This window comes from Fukomys damarensis, unplaced genomic scaffold (genome assembly GCF_012274545.1).
Source record: "Fukomys damarensis isolate Sample0158 unplaced genomic scaffold, DMR_v1.0_HiC HiC_scaffold_27, whole genome shotgun sequence".
NCBI classification, from domain to species: domain Eukaryota; kingdom Metazoa; phylum Chordata; class Mammalia; order Rodentia; family Bathyergidae; genus Fukomys; species Fukomys damarensis.
This window is the reverse complement of record NW_022900939.1, coordinates 1005748-1020936: the sequence shown is the minus strand read 5'-3', so window position 1 is coordinate 1020936 and position 15189 is coordinate 1005748. Positions and strand designations below refer to the sequence as shown.

The 15189-nt window shown below is 59.0% G+C and overlaps 1 protein-coding gene across 1 annotated transcript in view; it reads right to left on the bottom strand.

Moving 5' to 3' along the window:
* Positions 1-8971: 8971 nt before the first annotated feature.
* Positions 8972-15189, bottom strand: part of Best1 (bestrophin 1) — an 18809-nt gene continuing 12591 nt past the window's right edge. The window contains 2 exon segments of the mRNA XM_033756580.1: positions 8972-9632; positions 11245-13165. Coding sequence (XP_033612471.1) covers positions 12979-13165 — 187 coding nt within the window. The 3' untranslated portion in view covers positions 8972-9632; positions 11245-12978.

Sequence of the window (15189 nt, the reverse complement as noted above, 5' to 3'; positions counted from 1 at the left end):
GTCTGAGCGGCAGGACTGGCATCCGCGAGGCGCCCCAAGCCCTCGCCCAGCTCCCCCAGTCGCTCTCCCCAATCCACTGACTTCAGGGGCAGGCGCCCTTGTCCCAAAGCACAGAGACAGTCTCGGTGGGTCACGGAATCCCCCAGCGCCACCCAGCGCTCTCAGACGGCCTCCGACACCATGTCCACAGCGGCCGGGCAGGCCCGTGTCCACGGCGGCACAGCTCCTCGCAGCAGAGCCCTGGAAGCAGCCTGTGTGTCCATCCCCAGATGGGTGGGTGAGGAGAGGAGGTTGTTTACACCCCACAGAGGCCTGCTCTGCCCTAAAGAAGGGTTAGCTGGAGTCATTCCCAGGAGAACGGAAGAACCGGGAGACCGAGACCCTAGAGTTAAGTGACAAAACCACACCCACGAGCTTAACGACCACATGGTTCCTCTTACAGAAGAAACCCAAGCATAGGTAAGGAGCAAAAGAAAAGACAGCTACCGGGAAGTAGGGAGATGGGTCTTCTGCAGAGGGTGGCGCCCTCCTGTGATTCCACCACCCGCTGCCCTGTGCCTTCCCAGGGACCCGGCTGCAGGCTCCCGGCCCTCGGGAGCCGGGAGGGCAGCTTCTGCCCCTCAGGTGCGGCCACCTGTGTGACCAGCTCCCTCTACCTGCAGGGAGCCATCTGGGCTCCGAGAGTTTTCAGGAAATAGACTCGCCCTGTGGACCCCAGGGAGGCCTGGGCCTGTGAGGAGCCAGGGAGGCCTGCAGGCTGGACCAGGACCCAGCACTCTGCTCTTCTGGGCGGAGGACAGGGTGCCACAGGGGAGGGCAGCCAGGCCAAGCCCGTGGGGCCCAGGACAGAAGCCAGAGGCCACAAAGCCTGCTGTTGTACCTGAAGGTGCTCACCACCCTGCGACACAGGGATGCTTGCTCACCAGACATTGTGTGTAATGAACCAGAGGCCGGAGAGTCTCAAAACCCACCAGCGAGAATAAATAAGGTCCATGTGATGAGGTATTAGAGTGACAGAAGTCCACACATGACATGAAACCCTGGACTAGCAGAGGAAGTAGGCCCCCGGACACAAGATTCCTTTCCCAGCAAAACCAGGTACCTAATTTAGGGTGCTTATATGGATGGTGAGACATAAAGGAAAGTAAGCCATTAGCCGGGCATGGTGGCGCACACCTGTAATCCCAGCACTCAGGAGGCTGAGGCAGGAGGATGCTATGAGTTCGAGACCAGCCTGGACTACATAGTGATTTCCAGGTCAGTCTCAACTACATAGTGAGACCCTGTCTCAAACAAAACAAACAAACAAACATAAAAAGAAAGTAAGCAATGATCCAGAGAGTGGGTAGGTGGTGCACATCTCTAATCCCAGCACTTGGGAGGCTGAGACAGGAGGATCGCTGTGAGTTTGAGGCCAGCCTTGGCTACATAGTGAGAACCTGTCTCGAAAAAAAAAAAAAAAAGTCATCTGTGATTCCAGCAGTTTTAGGCTGAGGAAGGAAAATATGGGCAACTCAGTGATTTGGTGAGGTCCTTCCTCCAAATTTAAAAGGGATGGGATGCAGCTACATGGGAAGACGCTGGGCAGTACTGGGACAGCGGTGACCAGGCAGGGCACGCAGAGCAGCATTTACTCCCTGACCTGGCGTGGCCCAAGGCCCTGTGTGACTCCGTCGTCCCCGGAGCCAGCCGGTCTTGCAGCAGCGGCACAGTACAGGCTTGGACCTCCACCCTCACTCTGGGCCTCAGGGACCCTGTGATCACTGCTGTCTTGCCGCCGGCCGGAGGGGGCAGCCGGGGCCCCTCAGTGTGCCGGGTGAGGACGGCGACCCAGAGCCCTCCCTGCCTCCCGGGAAGCACAGGCGCCTGTGAGGGTCAGCACTGCCAGCTGGGTGCTCAGGTTCTGGGCCCAGGCCAGGCTCTCACACCAGCGTCAGAGCCGGGGGTGAGACAAGGGGGTCTGCGCCATGAGGGCTGGGAGAGGAGGGCAGGGAGGGTGGGCACACACACAGACGCCCCCGAGGGGACCAAGTCCACAGCACCGTGACAGCCGGACCCGCCTCCCAGCGCCCTCCAGGTCCCTTTCACATAAGAATCGCTGTCGGAATCGGTGGCCAGAAAAGGCTGCAGCCCCAAGAGCCGTCCCATGGCCCAGGGATCCGCCCTGCACACAGCGCCCTGGGACGCCCTGCCCAGGGCCGGCAGCACAGGCAGAAGGATGACACACGGGGCAGCTGGAGACTGGACAACATTCACGGGTCCCAGGGCCGGGGCTCCCAGACGATGCCAGGAAGTCCCTGCTTTGGGCCTGAAAGCAGGGCTGCATCCAGGGAAAGTGCCAGTGGCCACTTTTCTGCCAGTCATGATGTCTGGGCTCTCTGCCTTGGTGAGGGAGGGTGTGGACACCTGTGCCCTGCCCTGTGGCCACTGTCACTGAGGTCACACAACGAGGCCCTGTGTCTCATCCATGCTTGTTTTGAAATCCCTGGGCACGAGGCGCTGAGTCACATCCCGCGGCTCCTCTACCCCGGCTCCACCCACCCCACACTGCCAGCCCCGGAGCCCCCGTGGCCCTCGGTGTGACCCCCACCTCCTGGAAAGTACCCTCCCGGCCGCACCTGGGGCTCCCAGCCTGCTGTCCTGAACCGCACCCCAGCCAGACCAGGCTCCTCCTCAGCACCCACAGAACACAGGCCTCCTCGCCAGGCTGAGGCTGCCCCCTGGCTCCAACCCCACCACCTGACCCCACTGTCCACCTCGGGCCCGGCGGCCATGGTCCCGCTGAAGCGAAAGCCCCCATAGGCCACAAGTCGGAACTCGCAGTCAAGGGGCCGCTCTGTCCCCACCGCTCCAGCTCCAGCCCAGCGGACAGCGGGGTGCTTGTCCCTGCGCCTGGTGGGGCTCCAGGGCCCTCTGTGCCATGCAGAGGACCCTGCGGCCTTTGTTCTCCAGAGCCACTGTTCCCGGTCCTGTCCTGCTCTGACCCGGCGTGGGCCCTGCTCACCGTCTTCCTGCCCCGTTCTTGTCTCGGGTTGAGCGACACCGGTCCACCTACCGTTGCTGTGCCCATCTTGGTCTAACCAAGTCAGCACCGGAACTGGTTCGGGCCAAGTGGCTCCTTCTGCCCCGAGCTCCCAGGCCTGTGGGCCCAGTGCCACCACCAAAACCTGGTTTTCCTTGCCCGCGAAGGTCTCCGGAGCCCAGAGACGGCGCTGTGGACATGAGGGGCCCAAACGCAAGCCACGCACCCTCAGGGCTGCCTGCTGGGCCCCGACCGATGGTCCCCACCAGTCCTGGGGGCCGGGGGCTCCTCCACCTCTGGCAGACGTCTCCTGCTTCGCTCTGCCCCTGATCCTGAGCCCATGGTCAGCCCACGGACCTCTAATTGCCTCCGCGCCCTCTGTCACCCGTGAGAATGTGCAATTACAGGGCAGGCCTGCCCCGGGAGGCACCGAGCCCGGGGACTCTGTCTCGCCATCATGAGTGAGCTTCGTGGGGGCCCCTGCCTGGCTGGAGGACCGCAGGCGAGATGCAGCTCACAGGACCCAGCAGCTCCCGTTACTGCAGGCAGCACCCAGGGAGGGAGAGATTGGCACCCGGGGGCCGAGGGCAGATCTATTCTCGGCTTCTCACAGGAGGCTCCAGGGAAGTCAGGGACCCCGTGGCTCGGCCTCCAGGGGGCTGAGCACAACTCCAGGCTCCTCTCCCGGGGCCAGGACCTGGTTCCCTGCAGGCTGGGCCGCCCACACCTGCGGGGTCTGGCTTTCCTGACTGCCTCACCCATCTCCCTGGGTTCGTCTTTGCCCTCCCCTGACCCTCGAGGCCCCTAAGGAGCAGGCTCCTGGTGCTTACTCAGCCAGCAGAGAAGAGGCTGAGGCTGGGGCAGGCGGCAGGGTCCCAGGAGCACAGAGGCTCCATTTGTGGCGGGCCCTGGGGTGCTGGGCCTGGGACACAGAGAGGGGCCCCTGGAGCAGGTTCAGAGCCTGCTGTGGCCCCGGCTGTCGCCATGGCTACCCTGCACACCCCTGCGCTGGAGAAACGCTGACTCCTCCCACGTGGAAGCCATGGATGGCAGGTGGTGGCTGACCGCCCTGCCAGGGTGCCCATGCCCACGCCTGGCTCGGCCTCAGGCCGAGGGATGCTCCTGTTGCCCCCACGTGCAGCCCCAGGTACAGAAAACAAGAAGAGAATCCCCGTGGGAGACACCAAAGGGGGAATCTGTCCCCTTCTCTGCAAAATCTAAGGACCTTCTCACCTCTGAAGGGAATGCAATTGACGTCACTGGAATGCATGCAGCTGCAAGGTATGGGAAACATGGCCAGCAAAGTCGTAAAGAAATTTTTGTCTCTTCCTCATGTAAGAACATACAGGGCTCTGGGCTGTGGTTGTTCTGGTTCCTTTAGTTCCCCTCATGGCTTTAAGACGACTGCCGTGGCACCATCCATCACATCTGCACACCACATTCCAAAGCAGAGGTCAAATCCGGCAAAAATTTCACCTCCTGGCTTTGCCAAGGAAGGGTGTTCTCAGGAACCGAACAGCTCACCTGTGCATGCAGCACTGACCAGACAGGGGTTATGACACAGAAAGTCTTCTCCAGAAAGCCAGGAAGCATCCGGCCAACCCAAGCTTTACAGGAGTAGCAGATGGGGCCACCAAGCACCCAACGACAAGGGGCCGGAGCTGTGAGACTCAAAGCCCCAGAGACATCGCAACCGGGGGACCTCTAGATTTCGGGGAGTGTGAAGCCCACTTTCCGGCAGCACCCCAGAGAGCTGCCGCTGAGTGACCCCAGGGCCGGTAGACGTGGCCTATAGGCAGCTGGGGTGGTGCGTCAGGTGCAGGGTCTCTGGAGACCCCTGGAGGCTCTTCCCCCCAAGCAGGGTGCAACGACTCCGGAGGACCAGACGTCCGCCGCGTCCTGCGCCGTGTGCTGTGGACAGCCAGCTCCGGGTGGGGTCCGGAGGGCCCTGAGCCCCGGCTTGCAGCGCGGGTGAAGATGTGATGGGGGCGGGTGCCCTGGGGCCCGCAGACCCGGATGGTAGTGGCGCTCAGGGAGCTGCAGCATAGGAGGCTTACTCGCCGGGGAGTCACCTTCCAGGGTCTGGGCCCAATTCTGCTTGTTTTCTTTTTTTGGTACCGGGATCGAACTCGAGTTCTCTTGGGCTTACGAGGCAGGCGGCAGAGCCACTGAGCTGAATCCCCGGCCCAGTTTTCATTTTTACCTTGCCCTCAGGCAGGGTGGGGAAACAAGCAGAATTTTACAGAGACAGAATTTGGCGCAGGGCAGGGAGGTGCGGCCGACGCTGCTTCCACGGAATCTGCCTTGAGACTCAGACGGGCAGGTGCAGGCAGCTGAGTCTCCGCAGCTCCTCTTCCCGGCACTGCAACCTCCATGGGTGTAGCGGCCTTGAGATCAAGAGCCTTGGGACCATCAGTCTCTGCTTTGTCTTCTGCTTTTCATTTCACAGGAGGAGCAGGAGAAAAGGCCTCCAGTGCGGAGGCCAGTGCCCGCCAAAGCACCGAGCTGGCCCCGGATACCAGGGGCGCCCTGAGCCATCCCGAGATCTCTGACCTAGTGACACTGTCAGCAAGGGAGCCGTGGCCAAATCCCCCGCGAGATCCACGGGGAAGGGTGGGGAGTCACCCCGGACGGCCGGAGGAGGCCGGGAGCCCACCGCCCACCTGTGGGGCTTGCTTCTGCTTGGTGTGTGTGTGGACACCCGCCGTGCCCTGGGAGGGACCCTGGCTGCTCTGCGGGCAGTCTCCTCTCTTCCTCCGTGTGTGTGGTCTTCTTGTTTTAAAACTTTATGAAAAAAAGAACTTCCTATGGGCTCATGGCGAGGTCGGAGGCCAGATCCGAGTTGGCCTCGTTGCTGGCAGAAGCCCAAGGTGACACAGGGCATCACGTGACGAGTGGGGAGGCGGCAGTGGTCTATGACGCACGCGTTTCGTTATTTGTTGTTTGGTTGGTTTTTTTGAGACAGGGTCTCACTATGTAGCTGAGACTGACCTGGAACTCACTATGTAGCTCAGGTCCTCCTGTCTCAGCCTCCCGAGTGCTGGGATTCCAGGCCTGTGCCACCATCCCCGGCACAAGTGTTTTAAATTCTAGTAAATTAACTGCATCCTCTTTTCTTTTGCTGCTTGCTGCACTCACTCTTGGTGTTGTTCCTAAGGGTCTAGATCCAAAGTCGAGATTACAGTACTTGCTCGTTTTCCTCTGAGTCTGCAGTTTGAGCTCCAACTCGTACACTTAGGTCCTCGGCCCACGTCTGCGGTGGGAAGTGAGGTCCATGTCTTCCTCCTGGGCGCAGCCATCTGGCATCCCGCAGAGGAGACCCTCCTCTCCTCACGGCACCGTCCTTTGCCTCCTTGGAAGCCAGCTGGCCTCTCGCTCCATTCCTGGGCACTCAGCTGGCTGTCACTGCTCTATGACAGTAGCTTTTAAGGCCTGGGAGAAAGAGCCGAAAGAAAGCAGCCCCAGGTCCTCAGCCTGACAAATTTAATAATGCAGACACACTCTTCTCACCGTACTGGACTGACCAGGCAGGACATTTTCGTCTTCGTGCTGTTTGACCCAAAATTTCCTATCTGCACTTTGACCACAGGGCGCTGCTGTTTCTGCGTTACTCCCAGGGGATCCGCGCCTGAGAAGGCCTCGCACGTGTAAAACGGTCTCTTCCACAGCTGTCCAAGACCGATAAGGACAAACCAACTGCGTTCTGGGCCTAACAGTGACTTCCCAGAGGTGCTTGTGGCCCCAGCCTTATCCTCTCCTTCCTGTGGCTCCCTGCGAGTCCTCCTAAAAGGAAGGGCTGAGTCCAGGGCACCCTTTGGGCAAGAGAAAAACCCTTGGTCCCCTGGTGGTAGCAGGTGGAAGCCACCAGGGCTGCCATCGGTGTGCGGCCACCACTCAGGCTGGACTTGGCGTTTGCGGCCTGCTGGCCCATTCCCTCCCACACAGCCGTGGGACATCTGTGGTGGTAGAATTCCGGAGGGGACCGTGGGCAGGCAGAGCCTGTGCCCTGAAGACAGCTTTCTCTGCCCTGCTCTTTCTGGGGTGGGCTTGGAGGCGTGGCCAATGGTGGCTGCACACAGGCCTGTCCTCCCCAGGAGTGGCGGCTGGCCTCACTGGTCCTGGGACGTCCTTCCCACCGGCTCGCTCTGTCCCCTCCTGGGTGTCCCAGGGCTAGGCCAGGGCAGTGGCTCATCTGCCTCTTCTGGGGTGCTCTTTGGGGTCTAAGTGCCAAGTCTGGCCAGGCCTCGGGGCATGCAGTGGCGGCAGTGCCAACGCGGGGCCAGGTCATGTGGTCCACTGGGGGTGGACGGAGCTGGCTCGGAGTGAACTGGCTCTGGGCTGTGGGCAGAGCCAGCTGTGGCCGGGGCTCGGCAGCTGGCCTGGGCGTCCACTTTCGCTTCCCCTGGAAACTCCGCTCTGAGGCTCCTGCTAAGGCCCTGGCCTCATCCCATCCCCCAGTCTGGCTGGCGGGTTTTCTGCAGGAAGACATAGGCAGCTGGAGCTCTGATCCCAGGGAGGCAGAGGCCCCGCCCCAGCCTGCACCAGAGACCAGGGCCCGGAAACAGGAGTGGGGAGGGATGTCCGGCCCAGCCAGGCTCTGCAGGCTCACAGGCCCCAGGGGTCCCCTGAGCTTCGCTCCTCTGAGTCACTCTGGAGGCGCCCACATCCATGTCAGAGACCCGGGAGCGCTGGGTGTCCTCGCCTCTAAGCACACACAGACCAGAGGCCCAGCCTCTTCAGAAGAGCAGGAGCAGGTGGGCTCGAGGTGGGCAAGGTGGTCTGGGACTCTGGAGCAGAAGGAGGGGGCCAGGGCAGAGCTGGCCAAGCAGCAGTCTCCTGGGGCGGCTGAGGCAGGGCCAGGGGGCGCCCTCAGCACCAGCCAGTGCCCCGGCCCCACAGCTGTGCAGGGCGGATGTAGCAGCACACAGGGCTGTCCTGGGCTCACAGGAGCCGCCCAGTCACTGCTCTCTGGGCCTGGCTGCAGCAGTGCCACCCCGGGGCAGGGCGGGCGGGTGGAGATACTTCCTCCTCCTTGCTGGCACGGTGCCGAGGCCGCTCTTCCCCTGCGGCTCCTCCTGAGCCTTCTCTCTAGTGGATAATTTGCAAAACAATCTCCAGGCCGGGCTCTGCCCCAGGAGCTGGGGACCACACGGTGGGGGGGAGCACCCACGGGACCTGGGCGCTAGAGTCACAGCCTGTTGCCCTGCTCAGTGTTGCTGCCAGCCGGGGCGGGAGTTGCTCTCTTTACCAAGAGCGGTGGCAGGCGTGGGCACAGCTGCTCAGAGCCCTCTGCTGAGGGTGCTGCACCCTGGACCCAGCTGTGGATATCGGACAGTGCTCGAGGGGCAGAGGCTGCTCAGTCCCCAGAGCTCACACGAGATCACCCAGGGCCCAGATGGGCCGGCGTTGGGACAGATGCACCCCCTGGGGTCCCCAACTTCCAGCTTCCAATAAATTAAGTCTCACTAGAGACGTGGCAGGGACCACTTCAGGCCCCGAGAGTCACTGGACACCACGGTTCCTGAGGCCACTGTAACTCTCAGTGTCTAAATGCTGTCACCCTGGGGCTTCAAGGTCACCTTGGAGAGCTAGTGACAGTGTGGGCATCAGAGGCAGTGAGCTAAGACTGGCTGTTTGGTGGTGGGACAGGAGCTGAAAAACCGAGGCCAACAAAACAGTAAGACCCTGAGGCTGCCTGATGGGTTACAGGGTACAGTCACAGCCGGGTGTGGTGGGGCACGCCTGTCATCCCAGCACTCAAGAGGCTGAGGCAGGAGGATCACCACATGTCTAGGCTACATAGCAAGACCCTGTCTCAAAAACACATATACACAAAAATAAGTAAATAAATACTACATAAACCAGAACCATCAAGAATACAAAACAAAACAAGGACTGACGATTTACTTCAGTGGCACCATGCCTACCTCACAAATGCAAGGTCCTGAGTTCAATCCTTGGTACCAGAAACAAAACAAAATCTAAAACAAGAAAAGATAAGAAAATAAGATGTCCACTTCTGGGCATGTTGCTGCTGTCACTGGTAGACAAACTGGTACACAGAGCCCAGATCCATGTTGATTAATCCCAACAAGCCAGCTGTAACTTTGTGGTGGGGTTGTGGATAATCCCAGCAGGCCTGCACTTTTAGTTCTGAAGCTCAGACTGATTTCTTCATGGGAGGCTGGAGCCATGTGCTTCCTGCTGGCTTGAACTTGGCTCCTTGACTTCCTGCCAACTTGAACTCAGTTCCACCTCACCCTCTCCAAGATGGCTACCAGTCAACCGCCCTCTCCTGGAGGATGTTTGAACCCGAGTAACTCACCAGCCACTGCAGCCCACTGCGTGATCGGCTCAGTTCCACTGGTGCATCTCTCCATGGAGGGCACTGGGGTTGCCAGCAGTCACTGTGGGCCTGCAGGTTTGAGCTGCTGTTCCCTGGCTGTGAGTCAGAGCTCAGGAAGAAAGGGCCATTGCCACCTCCATCTTCTTCATTGAAGTCTCTCTCCTTGCTCTCCCGTGGGATTCAATTCTCCCTTCAGATCCTTGCTGGGTTCCAGGGTCCCACTTCCCTCCTTCCTGTCTTCCTCACATTGCTATATTCCAGTTTCTGCACCAAATAAATTAACAAAATAACTAAGTGCAGTCACATATGTCACCGACCTTCATAGTGACCTTGGGGTGAATAAGTCGGATCACACAACAGGTGTCCAGGTGTCTGGAGAGGGGAGGGATGCGGCCCCTGCCTCCCAGCGTCCTGCCAGCCCTGGCTCCGCCATGCCACGGTCCACACTGTGTACTGTACAACTCATTAGAAAGTAACTGGTCCTAGTGTACCCAACAAAAAGCAATCAACAAACTTGTCCTGGTGTCCATGAACAGCTTCTCCCCCTCTAAGAGTCAAGCCTGTCTTCTGGAAAGCATATTTATTTATTATTGCAATGGGGGTCTCACTATGTACTTTAGGTTGGTCTTGAACTCACTGTGTACCCCAGGCTGGCCTCCAACCTGTGACGATCCTGCTGCCTCCCAAGAGCTGGGCTGGCAGGAGTACATCATCATGTCCTACTAGAAAGGACATTGTATTTCTTAGAATACTTTAAAAAAGTAGTGGCTCATTGTTAAAGATCAGTGGTAGCTCGCCCCCTCACCAACAGAATGTGCATTCCCAGGAGGGAAGTTGAGGCAGGGCTGCCCGACTTGCTTTCCTGTCCCTGAATGGCAGGGTGGTGCTGAGCCTCCTCCCCAGGCACAGGTTTGGGTCTGCACTAAGGTGGACAGGACAGGAAGCAATGTTTTTAAGATGGCTGTGGGCGAGCAGCTGGGGGACCACCGCTCAGCCTGTCTCAGGAAGAAGGATTCTTCAGGGTCTGCTAGCCAGGGCATGAGTCTCCCCACACCCCAGTCTTTGGCTCCGACTTGACACTGGCCCTGGAGCAGAGGGCTTTGCCATCAGTTAGGAGCCCAGTGCAGCCCAAAAGCTGCCCCCAGATGCTCTGCTGGAACCTTGTGATCCTGGAGGGGCCGGGGTGCCCAGGAGGGGTGAACAATGACATCAGGCAGAGGAGGAAAGAATCAAGGTCGGTAGAAAGGAGATGAGGAAAGTTGCAATTGTGAAATTGTGCTTTTGTTTTGTTTTTTGAGACAGGGTCTCACTATGTAGTTGAGACTGACCCGGAACTCACTGTGTAGCCCAGGCTGGTTTTGAACTCACAGTGATCCTCCTGCCTCAGCCTCCCAAGTGCTGGGATTACAGGCGTGCGCCACCATGCCCGGCTGAAATTGTACTTTTAAGGAAAACTGGAAAAAAACAAAAACAAAAACCCCCACACCTTCAGGACACAAAAGGCACTGAGCCTCTTTCCCTGTCAAGAAACTGGCCAATAACAACCCCTCAGGGCATGAGGACCCCCGAGCTGGGCAGTTTCTATGAGGGGGGTGCATTGGCTCTGACTTGGTGAGCCTGGACAGACGCCGCTGCGGCTCAGCCTGCAGACCCCACAACCTCATGAACCCAGCCCTGACCAGGCTCCTCTCTCTGTAGGGCCAACATCTAGTCTCTGCCTGAGGGAGCGTGGAGGTGCACGCCTGTGATCCCGGCACTTGGGAGGCTGAGGCAGGAGGATCGCCACGAATTGGAGGCCACCTGAGCCACATAGAGACCCTGTCTCAAACCAAACGAGACAAAAACCCTGCCCAGTGACCCTCTTTAGGCCTCTCACTGAGTGCCTGGAAACTCTTCCTGCAGCAGCAGTCAGTGGGCCCACAGCCTGCCCGCAGTGGTGAGTGCAGGATTCCACGTGTTTGCGCAGCCATGAACTCACAAGGACAGAGCGGTACCTGGGAGGAAAGCATGAGATCAGAATGCGCTGAAGCCACCGGGACTCAGGCATTGAGAGACTGTGTCCAGGCCGCCAGGCGGTCACCAGAGCCTGGGTCAGGCACAGGGACGGGGCTGAAGTCTGGGGATGGGGGCCTCGGAAGCAGAAAGAGCAATGACGAATGGGTTTCAAGGAGCTAAGTGTGCAAAAGCAAAAGAATGGATCAAGTGAAATTTAAATAAGCAAGATTACAACGACTAGTAAGAAAATCACAACATGCATCTCAGACAGCACCTATGTATTTAGTGTAAACGTACACTAGTATTGTGATTATCTTCTAAGATAGATCAAAAGGCCAAAATACAGATAGAAAAAGGCACTAAAAATACCAACAGTTTGCAAAAAAGAGAGCCCAGTGCCACAAAACCAAGGAGAGACCCCAGTCTGGCTTCGTGAGGGAAGTGTAAGTGGTCCAGAGGAACTCTCACCGATCAGACTGGCCAGGACCCAAAACTCAAACAAAACCCTCTCTGTCCGCCCTGCAGCCTTGGGCGAGACTTGGCCGGGTCCCTGACCCCCCACTTCCAGGAACCTCACCAGGAAGGGAAGAGGCCCCCCTACAGGGACCCCACTGAGCCCACAGGGTGGCCCCATGAAGGACGCCAGAGTGACGGCCAGGGCTGGCAGGGCCCAGGCACAAGTCTGTGTGTGTGTGTGTGTGTGTGTGTGTGTGCGCGTGCATGCTTGAGACTCAGGACTGGAACAGCCCACATCCTTGAGGAAGATACTCTGCAGCACTATGCCTCAGTTTCCTTGTCTGTCAAGTGACACCTGTGGCCTACAGAGCAAGGGGTGCCAAAGTGCTTTGGTGTAATTAGGGTCCACTTTTACCGCAGCTGGGCTCCCAGTGACCCTGACCCCAACCCCACACATGGGAAGCAGGCACCTGGGCCAGTGGGCCGGGCAGGGTAGGCTCCAGCTTAGGCCAGCTCCCGAGGACCCCAAAGACCCCCTCCTTTCCCAGCTCAAGGACACCAGGAGCAGATCCAGGGCTGCTGGGGCCAGGCCTGGCACAGGGGCAGCAATGGCAGTGACTTCCTGTGTCCCCAAGCACGGGGGGATGTGGTGGCTGAGAGTGTCCAGTCCCCCAGCAGAGGCCAGGAGGACCTGGCAGGAGACGAGGAGGAAGACTCAGGCCTGGGGTAGCTCCCGGGGTAGCTGGGTCCACACAGCAGTCTGGAGAGAGCGGCTTGCTTCCAGCCACAGGGAGAGGCTGCAGTGTCGGGAGGACTTGAGCAGAGGGGCAGAGAAAGCCACGGAGGACCCGGAAGTGGGTGAAGCAAGGCCAAAGGTGGGGAGGCAAGGAGAGCATGTGTGGCCCTCACCCGCCTGCCGCCTGCAGGCCACCAGGCCTCAGCTGCCCGAAGGTCCAGAGGTCCCCACCCGGGTGGCCCAGGAGGGCGTCCTCCTCCTGTCTCCCTGAGCCTGTCAGCCACAGGCTGCCCCACACACTTTTAATTGTCTACACTACCTGCCTGTCCTTCCTTCCATGAAAAAGGAAATTTGCACCGTGACACTCAGGTTTGAAAAGTGATCAAAAAATGCAGTAATTGTGTAAACTGAAAACTATATAAATTACAGTAACAGACAGCTGCGATGTCTCTCAAACCCTCCTCCTTGCTTTGAACACACTCCTGGCACGGGCCTCGCCCCTTCCTGCGGCAGCTCCGCAGTGCTCCTTCCCGAGCGTCTTTCGTGGCGCTGTCCTGGCGGTCTGGGGTCCTGCGTGGACTCAGCAGTTCCAATTTCATGGTCATTTTGACTATGGAGAAGAACTGGAAATCACGCCGTGCCAGATCCGGTGGCTGAGGACACACTGATGGTTTTATTTGCCTGAAATCTCTATAAATGGGTAATCAATGAAAGGTCTCAAACATATGGTGGACGCTTAAACTAAAAGACACATTTCAGTAAAAGGCTCGGGCCACTGACCCTCCAACCCCTCAGCAGCCCTCGGAACACACGGATCCTTTGGTCTCTGGCAATGCATCTTTCACTACAGTACATTTTTAAAACTTAAGCACTACATGTTTCTGTCACCCCTCACACGCTTACCAGCATGCCTGTGCCAGGAGCTGAGTGCCCAGCTGCTCGTCCTTGTGCCAAGTCAGGGAGCCCCACACCAGGCAGGCGGCACAGCACAGTTCCCCAGCGAGGCTGCCCGTGTGGTCAGAGGACAGGCACAGCAACCCTGAGATGGGAAGTGGGCTGCCGGCAGGACGTGGTGCTGTTTTCGAGTCAGCCCTCGCGCCGAGGTACAGAGGGAAAGGTGCACACCAATCATTATTGCCATGCTGCGGCCGTGGGCGGCGTGGACGCAGTAGGTGCTGGACACAGGCACCACCACAGACGTGGGCCACATGTTCCACGGTCACACCACCAGGCGGCAGGACTCCCTGGCCCCACTGGGGTCTCCAGACCATCCCCACACCTGAGCGGGGTGTCATCTCCAGCACGGGACACCCAGTGCGGAGCTGGGTCCACCCTGCACGCCGTGTTGAACCCTGGTCTTTTTTTGGGGGGGAGGGGTTAAGACAGGGTCTCACTCCATAGTTGAGACCGACCCAGAACTCACAGCGATCCTCCTGCCTCAGCCTGAGTGCTGGGATTATAGGTGTGCCCACCATGCCTGGCTTGCCCTGGTCTTCCTCTCTCCCTCATCCCCCCTCCTCTGTAACCTTCACCACTTCCACTTTGCCCAGGAAACCAAAACCTGCTGCCTGTCCCACACCTACTTCTCAAGGTTCTCAGAGACGTGTGCCAACCCAGTCCCGGTCCCAGCCACGGCCAGGCAGCGGAGGAGTGCGACAGGGCAGCCTGGCATGGGGTGCTGCTCGTGGCTCTGCTCCCCTCGCCCCTTAGTCTCTACGTCCAGCCCAGGCCCAGTACAAAGCTGCTATGCACGTACTCAATACAGAAACTAAGAAAGTATTCTCTAAATAATGAAGAAAAAGTACTCGAGTGACCGAATGGAGGAATTAGTCTAGTCTCCAAGGCTCCTCCTGCGCTTGGAAAGCCTGTGACCCTGGAGGAATCAGTCGCCATTTAGGCGATTTACATGATTTAAAGTGTGCTGCAACTGGCAGAAAAACCTGTCTCCTCCCGAGTCTGGGGACAGGGCAGTTCCAATCCTAGCACGCAGAGGACGGTCAGCTTCAGCCACGAAGCCGTCCCCGCCGTGTGAACGCCATGGCAAGCCCCTAGCGCGTCCTCAGGACCAAGCACGCCGCGTCCACCCCCAGGAAGCACACAGGGCTTCTCTCGTCCGACCCAGTCCGCCCAGCGTCCTTGCTTCCTTCTCCAGCCCCCGCAATATCCTCGCGCTCCTCACAACGGAAACTGTGGCAACCAAGTGGGCCAAGGAAGTGGGGAGCCTGTGCCCGTGATGACCCTGTGCCCAGACCCGGCCGCCCCAGGCTTCAGTAACAGGCAAGGGTGGTGGCACAGGGCTGGGTCTGCACCCAAGGAAAATGCAACTGGGCCTTGCCGCACCAGGTGGGGATGGAAGACACTGCAGAGGCCAGCAGGACAGGGTTCCCCTTCACTGGGCAGCAGGCCACAGCCAGACAGTCAGGGCAGGACAGCGGGGAGGTGGAGCTGGGCACCGGCCTCAACCTCCTGCCAGCAGTGGAGCCACTAATTGAAGCTGCTCTCTATCCACCAGCCCCAGTGTGGAAAAAATGAGCCTCTTCTCTTGGGCCGGGGATTTAGCTCCGTGGTTCCGCCACCTGCCTCACAAGTGCAAGGTCCCGAGTTTGATCCCCGGTACCAAAAAAAAAAAAAAAA